The sequence below is a fragment of the Littorina saxatilis genome, linkage group LG3, assembly GCF_037325665.1.
Source record: "Littorina saxatilis isolate snail1 linkage group LG3, US_GU_Lsax_2.0, whole genome shotgun sequence".
Lineage (NCBI taxonomy): Eukaryota > Metazoa > Mollusca > Gastropoda > Littorinimorpha > Littorinidae > Littorina > Littorina saxatilis.
This window is the reverse complement of record NC_090247.1, coordinates 21,129,886-21,146,452: the sequence shown is the minus strand read 5'-3', so window position 1 is coordinate 21,146,452 and position 16,567 is coordinate 21,129,886. Positions and strand designations below refer to the sequence as shown.

The 16,567-nt window shown below is 44.0% G+C and overlaps 1 protein-coding gene across 1 annotated transcript; it reads left to right on the top strand.

The window, feature by feature from the left end:
- Positions 1-208: 208 nt before the first annotated feature.
- On the top strand, positions 209-12,419 carry LOC138961873 (F-box only protein 3-like; the record flags this gene model as incomplete). Its single annotated transcript, XM_070333556.1, is given in 9 exon segments — positions 209-862; positions 1,883-1,972; positions 2,457-2,617; positions 3,639-3,756; positions 4,277-4,358; positions 4,933-5,092; positions 5,819-5,903; positions 7,245-7,370; positions 12,304-12,419. Coding segments are annotated over 9 exon segments (1,036 nt in total), but the record flags the coding sequence as incomplete, so codon positions are not given.
- Between the last annotated feature and the right edge of the window lie 4,148 nt (positions 12,420-16,567).

Below are 16,567 nucleotides of genomic sequence, written 5' to 3'. Positions count from 1 at the left end.
TTACATGACAAGCTGCCAAAGTTAGTTTCGAACAATATGTTTTCGAAAACGAAAAACCCAAATAAATAAATTTTCCTTTGCATATAGTTTATGTTTTCAATATCAATCACTAAATTTGATTTTCTATCATAATTACACCGACGAAATAATAAAAAAACACGAAAATATTAAGATACAAAACCCTCACTAACAGACACAGCTTTACATAAGGAGAGTGAAAGGTTGTTTTTGTTGACGAAGTGGTATCAAGAGTCATGAATTATACGCACAGGCGCATTTTACATTCTCACGAAGAATAGGAAAACACACATATTTAGTGTCATTTTGATTGTCGCAATAAAATCAGTGTGCCAAGTACCTGCACATGGCTGCATATGTGTCAGAAAGTGTTGGTCACTGGTACCGGGTTTGTATCTCAGGTTTTGCCAACACACTTACACAGCTTACAGTTACACTTAACGGCACATGTGGGTTGTTTGCGATCTGCATTGTTTAAACAGTTCTGTCAGTGTCACCACTGACAATTACACAGCGTTGTACTGGCGGAGGAAGAAATAGAGAGTGATTCCCACCAGCTTTTCACATCACGTCTCACCAGATCAAGTTGACTCCCCTGTCAATCTGGTCGATTCTGGAGTTTTTGTTGACACTGACAGCTGGTCAAGTGATGGTCAGATGTGCGACTAAACTGTGACAGAGTTTACAAGTGAAGCCTGATGTGAGGCGCCATTCAAAGCATCTTTAATTGACATATTCACTGAAGAATGGCAGGTGTCACATCAAAGAAACTGAACCTTCTGGAGTTGCCGTCAGAGGTGTTGCTGCAAATCATTTCAAATCTTCCCTACAGAAGCTTGTGCAGGTAAGTGTATACATGTGCTAACTGTAACACTTAACAGTGTAACTACAGTGTAACTACTTGCCACAGAGGTAACTCGAGTGTGACGAGGTACCACAGTACTGCGCCTTTCACCACAGCTGCTTGTCATTATTTCAGATAGCTATTATAATAATAGGCAAAAGCTATTCGCACTCCGAGTGTATACAGGATCGATGGGTCTGTATACACTCCGACAATGAAAAGCTCTTATACAAATCTGTAGCCAATGAAATACCCCCCTGACGTTAGGAAGTAGCCAATGAAACAGTCTGACGTATGGACTTCTGCTATCTCTTTTCGGAGTGTCGAGGGTTGGCAAATAATGTACATTCACATAGTATACAACCGTTTCTAGGTCGAAACACACTCCAAGTCTGTTCCAAACTCCGACAATAAACTGCCGTGAAGCATCAGTTTTGTATGTGTGTTTGTTTTTGTTCCTAGTGTACTTTGATACCATAAATCGAAAGTGAAGCGTACCTTCGCAAAATGGCGTCGAATGACGCTCCAAGTGTTGATGCGGTTCAGTGTCTGGTCTTTTAAGTACACCCCGAAAATGTAATCTACGTTACAGCAAAGGCCGTGCAGCATCAGATTGTTTTCGTTTCTTTGTACTCTTATAATCAACTGCTCTGCGTTTCTATCGAAAACTGGTGTCGAATGGCAAATTAACGCCGGAGTGTATTCAAGATTCTGCCCCCTGTATACGCTCCGAGTGCGTATAGTCAGTGCGATTATAATATTTGTAGACAGAGTAATAAACAACTGTAATGATGAATCATATAGTTGATGGAAGTCATTTTTTTGTATACTTGATCATTGCAGTGGAGTGTATGTTCTCTGGTTCAACGGGAAAACTCAGACCAATTTTAACAAACCCGTTGGACCCTTGCAACCCCAGTGCTTTTGACTTCCTTTTGTTGTGCAGACTTTTCAGTTTCAGATTTTTAAGTGTAATCAGTTTGCTTGATCAGCTTATCAGTTGTGTTGTGTATTTTTCAGGATTGGACGAACGTGTAAACAGCTGCGAGCACTCTCGCTTGATGAGTCATTGTGGAAACAGCAATGCCAGACAGAATTTTTTGTGAAAGAGTGAGTGTGGCTTCTTCAACTTCAAGTTCTTGAGTTTTTAACATTTTGGATTCAAGATTTAAATGTCAAGATGACAGGGAGTATGAGACAACAAAAGGTTTTGCGAGTTCTGTGACATCAATTTTAGTTTTAGTATTATACTTCATGTTTAGTACTGGGGAGAATGAATGTTCCAGTAACGAAATCTTATGTGTTTTTTGTTGGTAGCCAGCTGTTTTGTACACCTGTCTGCAAAATACAGCTGAACTTGAATAATCTTTGCAGGGCATGAAAATGCATACAGGAAAATAGAAATTGTATTTTTCATGATTATTCTATCTTTACTATTACTAGTATATCATGTTAAATTCTTTTGATCTGAAGAACTTACAGAACTTTACAAGCCAGGTAACACACCTGTTTTTATCATTCGTGCTCAATAGTATTAGCAACCAAGTCTTTATTACAATTTGATTAAAGCTCAAGAAGTTGTTGTTTTCAACAGATGCACAGAAGAGGAAGGATGGTTACGACAGTTCAGGTGGCTACATGGCCGGTTTGCTCGCCACCACAGTGCTGCTGTTTACCGCAACATGCGCCGTCTGTGGGACAGGCTGGAGAAATATCTTCAGGAGAATGACCGTGAAATGTATGATTCCCTGAGAGGTATGTATACATCATGTACACGTATTTGTGTGTATAAATATTTTTTTATGAATGGAACAGTAAATAAGAGGCCTTGTTACTATAATCCTGAAATACATAAGTTTTTGTCTTTTTTTTTTTTTTAACTTTGGAGATCATTCCTGTAATCTGTGAGGCTTGGACAGTTTCATGGTGGTTCCTCAAAATACTAGTACCTGTGTTTGTTTCAAGTCTTAATACAGTGGGACCCCCCTTTAACGGTGGTCATCAACATTTTTGCTTTTTTCCAATAATCTTATGGTTAGATTTCGCTAAAAAGTTATGTCAGATGATGAATGAACCATGGGGAAAAAAGTTATAGAAAAAAAAATATATGTAAAAAAAGATTTTATTTTTGGGTAGCGTGACTCACGCTTCCAATATTTTGTTTTCTGTTTGCTGAGAACATGTGCTTTGCCTAAAAATACGGACCAATCAAATTCATGTCACTATTCTTATAGCCACGCCCAAACAAGTGCAGCAACAGTTTGACACTGGAGCGCTGTCCACGCTTTTTTTTTAAACGCACGAAATGCACAGGATTTGAGAGGAGTTTTGCGCTTGGCATTTTCCAAATAAAGATATCCTACTATGAGTACTACGCTGGAATACTACAATGAATTTTCAAACGGCTACACTGGCTTCGTCTTTCCTGATCGAAAGGGGGTGTATTGTTGATATTTGTAGATAATAGACTCTACATTTTAATGGTCAAATGGCGATTTCGGTATAAAAATGTAGACAAGGACCTTTAAGACCTCCTAAAATGAGAGACCCTAATTTTGGAAGTCTGAAACTTGAGGGAGTCTTAAAATAGGGGTAAATTTACAGAGGTAAAGAAAAAAAATCTGAGACGTCAGTTGTTAAAAGGGAAGGCTTGTTAGATCTGGGGATCTTAAAAGGGGGGTTCCGCTGTTCCCACGGACATTCTTTCAGGTACACGGACACAAAGACATATTACTTGCCACTGTAGATCTAACCTTGATTTGTGTATTTATTCCAGAACCGTGTGACTACAGTGAGATCCAGATCGCAGAACAGAAGATGACATGTCGCTTTCCAGCAGACCTACGATGCTCGCTTCAGATTCACAATGGACAACAGATGGGGAGTGGTGTTGGGTCAGTACCATAAAATGGACATATTCTGAAAAATAACTCTGATTTGTATTGGTTATGAAAGAGTGAATACTCTTGCTTTTAGTGAGGCAAGCTTTCTACACGTGCTCCTTGTCCACTTGTTTCAGACACACCTGTTGCTACTAACTGGCCAAAATGTCACATGGGAAAGTTTGACTCACTAAAAGTAAAAGCAAGAGTTTTCACTTTTTCACAACTCATATAAGATCGTCTATTCAGTTAACTCAAATATGGTTAACACTTGTGTTTGACAAAACAAGTGACTGACAATGTCTAGGCTGATTTTCTTCTTTATTTTCAATGCCTGGTTGACACAAACTGCTTTACACACAGTTTTGATTTTGCTTTTTTTGCCAGCTTTCTTTTTTCATGGTGGAAAAATACTAAAACAGACTTTTGACAAATCTGCCAGACAGTATTCAGCTTAATCTTGGATGGAAGATTAACAGTAGCACTTACTGAAGAGTTAAGAAGGAAAGGTAAAGTTTGTTGTTTGTTTCAGAGTGTATGGCTGCATGACGATTTCCACGTACTACAGATCAGAAGGACTACTGGACGCTGCGTCTATGGCAAGGTTATATGATGTAAGATGATCTTTTTGTTGAGTATGATTTTTGGCTCACCTGAGTAATCAGTGAGTCATAGTAATGAATGATGTTTGTCTGTATGGATGGATGGCCGTAGGAATTTACTTGGTGTCATATATGATATGTAAATTTATCCTATATCCTTTCACAAGTAGTATTGTGTAACCATGGAAAACATGTTTCCCCAATTATTACACAATTCTTTACATAGCGCCTGACCTACAGTTTGATATCTCTCTTCCATGGTCGGTCTCCAGGGTTTGATGAACAAATTCAGCGTTGTGGCCTGGTATTTGCTGTCCTTGTGTGTGTGTATTTCCAGTTTCAGGCTTTGAAATTTCTTTCCAATTCTCAAAATGTGGAAGTACAGTGAAATCCCCCTTTTCAGACACCCCCCACCCCCCAATTTGAGACTTCCTCCTTTTTAAGATCCAATTTTGTCAGATGTTCTATTCATAGCGTTTGTAAATGGACCTCCATTGTTAAGACTCGCTCCCTTTTAAAGTCTGATTTTCTCAGATGTTTGAAGGTCATAAAGGGTCTGTTCCACTGTAGTGATCTTGTTTTTCAGAATGACGGAGACTTGCCGGGCTGTGTGCCCCTGACGTACTGCTTAGTGTCTCAGAAGTCACAGTACGTTGCCGTGAACGACGAAGGTGGCTTCACGGTGGGGGAGGTGTTTTACCCCACACCTGATCAGTACAGCACTGACGCCGACATCTTCATCACAGGTGAGTCTGAAGCAGTGGTCGTCTTACAGACAAACAACACCGATAAAACAATCCAAGACGGTTCTTCCTGTGTCTACATTCTAAAGTAAAACCTCCGAGGTCATAAGTAAAACAAAATTCGAGCAGACGTCATAATGAGAATAATGGCCTCACATAATCATTCTGTCACTTTTCCTAGTGTATGTCCCCCCAAAACCGAAAAAGAATTTGAAGAACAGAGTTTGTCTCGATGACTTTGATATTTATCGACAGGAGAAAATTACTTGTGAGGTCACCGCTAGGCTGTGCATGTATCAGTATCAGAAATTGCTTGCCGGATATTTTTTAGTATTTTTGCGGTTTTTATTTTAAAATGCTAGAATTCAGTAGAAATGATATTGTAAAATGGACAGCAGTTTCGGTCAGATTTACTTAAAAATTATTGCAACTACTTTTTTTGAGACTTTGTGTAAACTGCCAAAGCTGTTCGGCATGTGAGACTTTCCTTCGTGAGGTTTCCTCTGTTTTTGTTTGTCTTGTTTGATTTTTTGTGCGACATATTTTCTCTCAGAGCAAGTATCCTTTGAAGTCCCAAAATGTTAGTACTTCTACGACTCACATATGACAGTGCAGATGAAAGTAGTTTGCGAAAAGTTACAGTGATGTTGCCTGCCTTATACCTCATACGTATTCGATCATTAATATTACTGACAGTATATATATGTGTAAGTGTCTGTGTGTGGTCAGGCAAGACGTACACGGAGTGGTTCACTGACCTGGTGGAGGCTCTAGAGAGCAAAAAGTTCCCTCGCATTGATGGCAGAGTCTTCAGGTAAGCAAACTTTAGCCCCTTCTTACCTATGACAATTTTTTCCCATGGTAAAGTTATATGGTGTGTGCTTGGTTTTTGACTCACATGCGAAGCAAAAGTGAGTCTATGTACTCGCCCGAGTCGTCCGGCCGTCCGGAAAACTTTAACGTTGGATATTTCTTGGACACTATTCAGTCTATCAGTACCAAATTTGGCAAGATGGTGTATGATGACAAGACCCCCAAAAACATACATAGCATCTTGACCTTGCTTCAAGGTCAAGGTCGCAGGGGCCATAAATGTTGTCTAAAAAAACAGCTATTTTTCCCATTTTCTCTTAAGTTTTTGAGATTTAATACCTCACCTATATATGATATATAGGGCAAAGTAAGCCCCATCTTTTGATACCAGTTTGGTTTACCTTGCTTCAAGGTCAAGGTCACAGGAGCTCTTCAAAGTTGGATTGTATACATATTTTGAAGTGACCTTGACCCTGAACTATGGAAGATAACTGTTTCAAACTTAAAAATTATGTGGGGCACATGTTATGCTTTCATCATGAGACACATTTGGTCACATATGATCAAGGTCAAGGTCACTTTGACCCTTATGAAATGTGACCAAAATAAGGTAGTGAACCACTAAAAGTGACCATATCTCATGGTAGAAAGAGCCAATAAGCACCATTGTACTTCCTATGTCTTGAATTAACAGCTTTGTGTTGCATGACCTTGGATGACCTTGACCTTGGGTCAAGGTCACATTTATTTTGGTAGGAAAAATGTGTAAAGCAGTTCTTAGTGTATGATGTCATTGCTAGGTTTAGCTGAAGGTCAAGGTCATGTAAAGGTCAAGCATGTGAGTCGTATGGGCTTTGCCCTTCTTGTTTAGTTGTTGTTAGGGGTGGTGTTGATGGCATGTGTTGTTCAGAGGGACCTGAAGACCCCCCGCGGGTTAGGGGGAAGAATTTACCCGATGCTCCCCAGCATGTCGTAAGAGGCGACTAACGGATTCTGTTTCTCTTTTTACCCTTGTTAAGTGTTTCTTGTATAGAATATAGTCAATGTTTGTAAAGATTTTAGTCAAGCAGTATGTAAGAAATGTTGAGTCTTTTGTACTGGAAACTTGCATTCTCCCAGTAAGGTAAGATATTGTACTACGTTGCAAGCCCCTGGAGCAATTTTTTGATTAGTGCTTTTGTGAACAAGAAACAATTAACAAGTGGCTCTATCCCATCTCCACCCCTTTCCCCGTTGCGATATAACCTTCGTGGTTGAAAACGACGTTAAACACCAAATAAAGAAAGAAAGCAATAGGGCATCGAGGAGAGAGACACTGATCTTATGAACATTGTTTTCTCAGGTTTCATGACGACCCAGAGTGTGAAGCCGTGACCAAAGATTGTTTCACAGTGAAAGCCACCTCCTGTTTCATGCCGGATCTTAGCACTGTTCATCCCCCACACTTCTTCTTCACATACAGAATTATGTGAGTAATCTGTTTTTCACACTTAAGTTATTACGCACTCTTTATCCACCACATTTCTTCTTCACTTACAGAATTACGTGAGTAATCTGCTTTGCACACTCTAGTTATTACATTCTGTTCATCCCTCACATACAGAATTACTTAAGTAATCTGCTTTTCACAAAGTTATTACACACGTTCTATTTTCTTAAAAGTCAAAAGTATTTTTCTGAAACAGCTGCCTGTCTTTCGTTCAAAGAGTGTCCATTGTTTGTGACTTCCAATGTGTAAATACTATGTCTTCTAAGCTGATTGTCTTCCTTAAATGATCATCCATGGCCCTTGACTGTTGCTATGCAACTTATCAAGTGTATTCCATATTGGACTTTATCAAATTTGTGATGTGGTGATAATGAGAATGTTGATGATCATTATTGTTGTTTTCTTCACTATTATCATCATTTTTAACAAAAAGATCATCATCACACTCTTGCTTGGCAAGACACGTACAGTGGAACGCGTTAAGGCAAAGGGAGCCACTAAAATCTAAATTTGTATTTACTTCTACCATAGGCTAATGTTATATGCTTATGAAGTGGTAAGGCATATACGATTTCAAAACGGATAACGTTTTCAGTACCGTCACTGTCCGTTACCATGGAAACGGCAATCTCCAACTGCCAAAATGGGTTGCTAGGAACACGTTTTTTAGCTTCCCCTTAAATCATAGGAATGTGATTTTTTGTATGTAGGATGTAGGAGTCCATAGTTGTGGAATGACAACAGGGATTTTTTCTAGGATGAATAGTTCTGATAAAATATTTTTTTTGGATGAATTATCATGTTTTTCAGCACAATTTTAGTAAATATGACCCGCCTGAACAGTTATTTATTAATTTAAAGAAAATTCCTGTTGTCATTCCACAGGTTGTCCTCTGATAAGCATGTCCCTTAAGTTTCATTGCATTCTGAACAGCTGGATTGAAGAAAAACAGTTTCCTAGAAAGCAGGTCATGCAAAAACGCTGAACAGAGAAACAAGGCCGAGAACATTTCAAAGCTCTTTCATTCACCCCAAATCAATGTTAACATAGTTCAGGTATTTTTCACAGACACCTGGTAACTACAGGCTTACCTAAAACTGCCCAGCAGCATATGCTGCACCCCCTTGTAGTCTGATGAGCTCATCCTGTCTTTTGAGTTTATCTGCACGCACAGTGTCGCGTCTCTTGTTTAGCTGATCTTTCTTGAACCTGAGGCTGCCAAGAACCCTTTTACACTCCTAGCCTTGTTTAGTCTTTTCATGTTACAGCCTGTTGTAAAGCCGTAGAACTGTGCAGTGTTGAGAGCAGCCGCTGGTTCAAAATTGAATTCCCTAGCCCCTGTGACGACTGCAAACCGTACGCGATTTTTGCATGCAAATTTGTCCTTGGGGCAGCGAACCCAAACGCTGCTGTGGAGACACTCATTAGAGTTTTGGGTTTTTCCTGACACACATCTCTGAAGCAGTTGATCTTTCGTCAGTCTCTGGTAAACTGGTTCTAGAGGAGGATTCAGCTTCTTGAAGTTGAGAGGTGTATGGACGAGTTTTGCGTGTGGTCCTGGGGGCTGGTAGAAGGACCATGACGCGGCACCATGGGGGCACACGTCATGCTGTGGTTTGTCATCTGTTGAGAAGCCGTGACGCAGAGATGCCATCACTGCCCGTTTCATGTCTGCAACTGTCTTACCCCCCCCCCTCCCCCCTAATTGCCCGATTATAATATATCGTCAACTTCCTGATTGTATTCAGAGTCAGCTGATCATACCCTCGCCCTCCCAAAGTGATTCCTTTTTTGCGGCAGTCTGTCATAAGGTTGCGAAGCGCTGTTACAAGACGCTTGGAAACGTGATTGATGTACTCTTCTTTTTCGATGGTTACTTGATCTCCATAAGGCTTTATTTTGGAAAGTTCCTGGAAGGTTTTTGTGTCACCGTCTGACAGGATAACTGTGTATCGCAGATTGTGCTGCGACAGTGACCTGCCCCACAGAACCCGAGCCGCCTCGACTTCCATGATGCCACTGGAACCTAAAAATAAAACCACCGTTTCAGTCAAAGTCAGCCACTGAATAGCAAACACACAAACACACACAAACACACACACACACACAAAAGGCAATCAGCCACATATCTACCAACATAGACGCTATTATTGCTTTTGTTCAGTACATGTATTACTATGCATGGATTAGTACCCAAACACACACACACATGCATGCACACATGCATGCACACACACACACACACACACACACACACACACACACACACACACACACACACACACAAGGCAATCAGCCACAGATCTACCAACATAGACGCTATCATTGTTTTTGTTCAGTACATGTATTACTATGCATGGATTAGTACCCAAACACACACAAATACACAAACACGCACAGACACACACACACACACACACACACACACACACACACACACACACTTCACATAGACAGCGCACACAAAACACTGACACACATTTTCACAAACACTTACAGATCTATGTAAAATTCAAACACAACACACTATCATCCCATTTCAACAAACGTCTTCACAAACGCACCATACACACATACTGTTTAGATCTACGCACTCACCTGCAAAATTCTTGTCACAGATGTCCAGTTGTTTTACCAGCCAGGCAGCATACTCCAGGGGTTTCTCCTGGAGAAGTTTGTTTCCAGTTGTCTGACAAACGTATGACAGTAGTTGCACATAACATGAGCGTCAAAGCAAATTCCAGTCAGCACGTCTAGACTACAGCACACCCTATTCCAATGTGGGACGAGTGCCCCCTGGTCAGCCATGATCCGTCGTAGCTTACACTGATATCAAGAACATCATCATCAGACAGTGTCATTCCATTGTGCGTTGCGTGTATCTGTCTGACCTGACGGACAGCCTCACTGAATACTTTCTCCTCCAGTAGATCTACATCAAGTCGTTGATAGAGTTTATCAGCTTTCTTCTGGAAGGTTTTGTGATCCATGCCTACCAAATCTAAACTTTCACAAAATTTGTTAAATTGTTGAGCACCTAGCCCACATATCAAGGAGTCTGGACGAATAAACGGCTTGCCTGATGAGACCATAATCCGTTTGACCGCTTTCTTTGGAAGCAAGGTATCCAGCGGTACCTGGAACAACTTCCTCACATGCACGTACACTGCAAGGCCGTGTCTCTGTTTTGAGTCTGGGCATGGTGACAGCGTTGGCTGTTTACATTGCGGACAACAAAGTTCGTTTACAAGTCAATACCATCAAAGGTTTCCAAATCAACAAGACATCTCCTTGTTTGGGAAGCCTCTGGACCTGTCGCTTTTGACCAGTGGCTGCTGTGTAGGCCTATGTGTTCGTCTTGAATTGTTTTCGCGTCAAAACCGCCAAGAACACACTCTCAGTCCTGACGCAGAATTTGATCTGCATGCCACAGCGGTCGATCCAGATTTTGTGCGCTTGGTCACCGATTGTGTTTTAGTTGTTCTCTTGTCTCTGCAACTCTTCAGTTGTTGTCTTCTCGTACACTTGCCTTTATGATGTGTTTTTCGGAGTGTTGATCTTTTCACACGTGCCATTTTTCTAAGCAAACTCAGTCGAAAACTAAACGCGGTGAGCAGACGACTTTTAAAACGCGAAAAGCCACGCGAGCCTATCTGACCAATCGTGGCCAGGTATTCACGTCATACCCCCGTATATGGAAAGTTCCTGTGGTTTGCTTGTTTGAAAAATAGGGGGGTTTCCCCAGGAGAATCCATATTTAACCGAAAATAACCGCCGAATGACACAGGGGAGAGAACTGCTGTTCAAACGGTATACGACGTTCCCGCGTTGGGCGAGCAGAAATGTCTGTTGTCAAGGGTTGAAAATCGGAATTTTTATCGGAAGAGTGAATGAAAAGACAGAAAAATTCGCCGGGTTGGTGCAAAGAAATATGTTTTTAGAGACTTTGATGAATTTGTATTGTGTAATCATATGCATTTCATGAAAGTAGACAGATTGAAAGGTGCAAAACTGCTAACAACTCAAAATGGCTGTTTAAGTCCCATCACTCTAAATTTCAGTGGCGCACTTCGCCTTAAGACGTCCCTCTTTTTAGGACCCTGCTTTTCTCAGACGTTCTGTGTGTGTGTGTGTGTGTGTGTGTGTGTGTGTGTGTGTGTGTGTGTGTGTGTGTGTGTGCGCGCGTGTGTGTGCTTGTGTGTTGTGATCGTGTGACTGTGTGTATGTATGTGTTTGTGTACGTGTGTGTGTGCGGGTGCATACGAGTTTGTAGAATGCTCTTGGTCTTGATACACGTGCATGTGTTATCTATCCATGACCTTTTAAATCATGCCTGTGTGCCATTATTACCCACTCAATCTGAATATATTTTATTGTTTTTAGTTAAACTGAGATAGAGAGAGATGGCGAGTGTGAGAGAGAGAGAGAGAGAGAGAGAGAGAGAGAGAGAGAGAGAGAGAGAGTGTGTGTGTGTGTGTGTGTGTGTGTGTGTCTGTAAGTGTGTCTGTAAGTGTGAGTGTGAGTGCTGCGAGAGACGCTCAGGATGTTTACATGTGTTTTAATGCAATTCTAATTCTAAGTTTACAGCAAATATGAAGCGGGCTAGAGTTATTAGTTTTAAGTGCAATCGTTTAATTCTTAATACATGTGATGTTTTTATGTCTGTGATCGCCTGACACTGTAAGGCAATTTTCCTTGTTTTTATGAGGACAGTAAACATTTTGAGTCTTGAGTCTTGAGTTCTGTTCAGTACTTCACAGCATCTGTAAATTTACCTCCATTTTAAGACTCCTTCCCTCTTAAAACCTGTCTTTCTCAGGGTTCATTTAGGTCTTAAAAGAGGTTCCACTGTATCCTCTAAGTCAAGTGTGGAAGTGTGAGAACTGGCCTGAAGCTGTTTAACCTGTGCAGAATGACGATGGACCCGAGTGCCAGTAGCAGCGAGTCGTGTCAGCTGGAGACGCGACACTGGGTCATCACCGACGAGGAGGGAAACGAGGAGACGGTGGATGGACGAGGTGTTGTCGGTCAGTTTGCAGGATTTTTCTTTACTTTTCACCAGGTTTTGTCGATCTTTCCCCTTTTTTGTGTGTAATTGGCCAAAATATATTTACTTGGGGATTTGTGTCACTGTGTGTCACACAAGTTGCTTGTGTACAGCAAAAAAGATAAATGATCAATTGAACTAACTTTGGTGAGTGTATAGTGCAGACCTGGGAACCCCTGTTTTGCATTTGGAGTATTCTCAAACAAACTTGGTGTGTTATGGAAAACTGAGTGTACTTCACACAACATTTGAACATCGATGATTCAAACATGCTTTGCGCACGACCGTTGCGCCTTTAATTAAATTACATATCTTACCCAACTCACATATAGCAATTAACCCTAGTTCAGTGCTGGATACGCTGTACGCGTCCCCTTGGTAACCAAGGGAGACCACTCTAAAAAAGAGAGTGCTCTATCCCATAATGCCAGACTAACTACTAGCCTGACTTCCGTATGCGTGCGCATACGCCGCCATCTTATCATTCCATACTCAGCGCTCAGACAAGCTGGTCGCATTTGTGTACGCTCTGGCTGTTGTTCAGCCTTTTGTTGCTTGGTCTGAGGGACCGGGTTTCTTCTCCTTGGTATTCTTTCGTCGTCTTACCTTGCTACTGTATTGAGGTGAGATCGTTCTTTGTTTTGTACTTGTTGTAAAGGCGTTGTTTGGCCATTTTTGACTTGTGAAATTTTCCGAAAATTTTTTCTGAAATTTTTTTGACAAAGTCTTACCTGCTATGGCTGATAACGTTAAGAAGAGGCAGAGTTCTAAGCAGGTGGCTGCTGAGTCCTCCCCTCCGAAAAAGACGCCTAGAAAATCTAAACAATCCGTCGCGGCGGTGTTAGAACCTGACTCAGGCAAATGTGTTGATGTTTTGTTAGACATGCCTTCTGCCGCCATTTTGCCGGCGGCCATTTTGCCGGTGAAGCCTTTGGATAAGGTTACTCATGTTGCTAAACCGGCTAAAGCGGTTTCTGCTCCTGCTGTTTCTGGTCTAGCTTCTGCGGACGTGGCTTCTCTCTTGCTTGCACTTAGTTCGCAGGTATCTTCACTGGCGGAAGAAATTTCGTCTACGCGAGCTGAACTCCGTTCACTCCCTCCCGGGGTGACAGGACCGTCATCTTTGGCCAAGATTGTGGCGGGCCCTTCTGCTACAGTGACTACAGCGGATGTTCACGCTGTTCAGGATGGGGATGAGATTATCCCACTTTCGTTGGGTGTTCCGTCTCCTGGTGGTTTGCTGTCACAAGGTATGTCTGCTACACGAGTACCCGGGTTCTCCGGGGAAAGTGTAGCGCGTCTACAGTCAAAAGTAGCCACGGGCATCGCGCTCACGGGTGAAAGTTCTGATACTCCTCCTGGCCATCGCCGCGCTGTCGGCCGGTCAGGGGGGGGTAGGGACACTGTAGAGCGTACGGAACGTTCGATGCTTTCTGCCGCGCCATTTGACGTTGGTCAGTCTGTGCGACTTCCGCTTCCCCCTGGGGGGGAAGAAGACAGTGGAGATGGCTCTCTGTTTGGCTATGGCAGTCAAGCGGGGGGTCAACTTCCGGACTGTACTGACGTACAGGACGACTGTCTGGACGATGGCACTTCCGTTCTGGGAGACGATGCCGGGCTCCGTTTGCCGTCTAGGCTGGGAAGTGCGGTGGCGCTTGCAGCTGAGACGGCTTCAAAATACTTTGAAGAGGGTGTGGTGGAGAGCAAGTCTCAGCTTGCTCCACCTCCTTCGGCTTGGGGGGATTTTCGTGTTGATAAGAATACGAAGGGTTCTTTCAAGTTCATCGAATCTCCTTCTCTGGCATTTGAGATGTCGAAGGTGTTGGTGAAGGGTTGGTCTAAGGGTCTGCCTCCTGTTCCGTTGTTGGCACAACACAGTGAGGCTCCCGAGGCGGCTGTACCGTGGTTAGCTAAGGTTGGTCAACAAGTTCCTTGTTCGGCTAATCTGCGCAACTTCAAGCTGGTAGTCAACCCAGTCAGACTGATTGATTCCTACTCTTTGCCCAAGTCGATACTCCCGGTGACACCGGAACTTGCGGCTTTAAGGGAGGATGGTTATGCGAGAGAGAGGCCTGTCCCTTGTACGGAGGCATCGTTGATGTCTTTAGAGGAGACAGGAAGGTCTCTGCTGGAGCTGGCGTCTGTGTCAGAGTCACTCCAGAGGTCCTTGTCGAGATCGATTGCGACGTCGCTCGACCCCTTTGAGTTCCGGTATGACGCTTCCTCGGAGGATGTGACGACTTTGTTGGCTACTTTGGCCAGGGTGTCACAGGAACAAATGACTTTGTCGGCTAGATTGTACACGTTTGCCGTGCATTCTCGCAGGTCGGCTTTTTTGACGGGGTCAAGAATTAGGGACAAGGTGACGATCGAAGCTCTGAAGGTTTCTCCCGTCATGGACGGTTCACTTCTGGGTCGCGAATCGTTGGATGCTTTGCAAAAGGAAACGCATGAGGCAAGGGATCTGGCTATTGCCAAGATTGCGCACCAAGGTTTTCAGAAGCCTCAGGGCAAGCCTCAGGGTCAAGGCAAGGCTCAGTCTTCGTCCGCGGCGGCGGGCAAGACACAGGGTCAGAGCTCTGCTTCTCGGGGTAGGGGGCGTGGTGCCTCTTCCCAGAAGAGGGGTTCTTTTGGCGGGTCTAGGGGGTCGGGGCGCAAGCCCCACCCCCAATGATGCCCTCCCGAACTTTCGGTCCCGTTAGCCCCCACCGTTGTGGTGGCGGGTGGCCCCTCCAGGGCCCTCACTACCTGGTCACGCTTGGTGGCCAGCCAGTGGGTATTAGGGGTGGTCAGTTCGGGGTTCCGGCTACTCTGGGCAGAGAAGAAGGCACCTCTGTCCAGGATACCTCCGCCTTTCAGATTTCCAAACGATCCCGAGGCCAAGTTGGCTGTGCAGGGGGAGGTAGTTGCTCTCCTGCAAAAAGAAGCGATCGAGGAGGTTCACGATCAGGGATCGTTGGGATTTTACGGCAGGCTCTTTGTGGTGCCCAAGGCTTCGGGCGCGTGGAGGCCAGTTCTAGACCTTTCATGTCTGAACAGGTTCCTGAGAGTAGTAAAATTCACGATGGAAACCCCTGCGTCGGTGAGAGAGGCTCTCCGTCCAGGAGATTGGGCTACTTCCATCGATCTCACGGACGCCTACTTTCACGTGCTGATGCACACAGCAGACAGAAAGTGGCTGCGGTTTCGGTGGGGGGAGAGGATTTTCCAGTTTCGGGCTCTCCCGTTTGGTCTGTCCCTCTCTCCATGGATTTTCACGATGGTCGTTCGTCAGCTCTGTGCTCTAGTGAGGCAGGAGGGGGTGCGCCTCAGGGCGTACCTCGACGACTGGCTGATTTTACACCAGGATCAGGTTCTCTGCAGCACACACACGCACAGGGTGCTCAGCCTGGCGGCTCAACTCGGGTTCTCAGTCAATGTGGGAAAGTCCGAGTTGGAACCTTCACAAGGGTTCACCTATCTGGGCATAGAGTTCAACACGGTGGAGTGGTCAGTTCGTCCTGCTCAAAAGCGGGTGGACAAACTTCAGGCGTTGATCCGTGCGCTACACGGAAAGAATGTGGCCTCAGCTCGGGAATTGTATTCTATCCTGGGTCAGATGGAATCAATGGCCTCGCTGGTTCCGTTGGGAAGAGTGCACAAAAGACCGTTTCAGGCGGCTGTGCAGACTCGATGGGATCAGGCAACTCAAGCTTGGAGTTGCCAGGTCGAGTTGGGGGATTGGTTCAGAAGCACCACAGGTGTCTGGCTTCTTCCTTGGGTGTCCCAGGGTGTTCCCATCACTCCCCTGGCCCCGGAGAACGATCTGTTCACGGATGCGTCTCAGACAGGGTGGGGAGCTCATTTGGCGGATCAGACGGCTGCGGGTGTGTGGGACGTCAGTCAAGGGTCCTTGCACATAAACGTCCTGGAACTGGAGGCCGTGGCCTTGGGCCTGAGGTCGTTTCTTCCTTCTCTGGCGAACAGTCATGTCAGGGTACATACAGACAATACGACTGTTGCGGCTTATATAAACCGCCAAGGGGGGACGCGCTCTCAGGTTCTGTCAGACAGAGCATGTCGCTTGCTGATGTGGTGCAGTACGCAACACATTCGGTTGTCAGCAACTTACCTGAGGGGCAAGCTCAA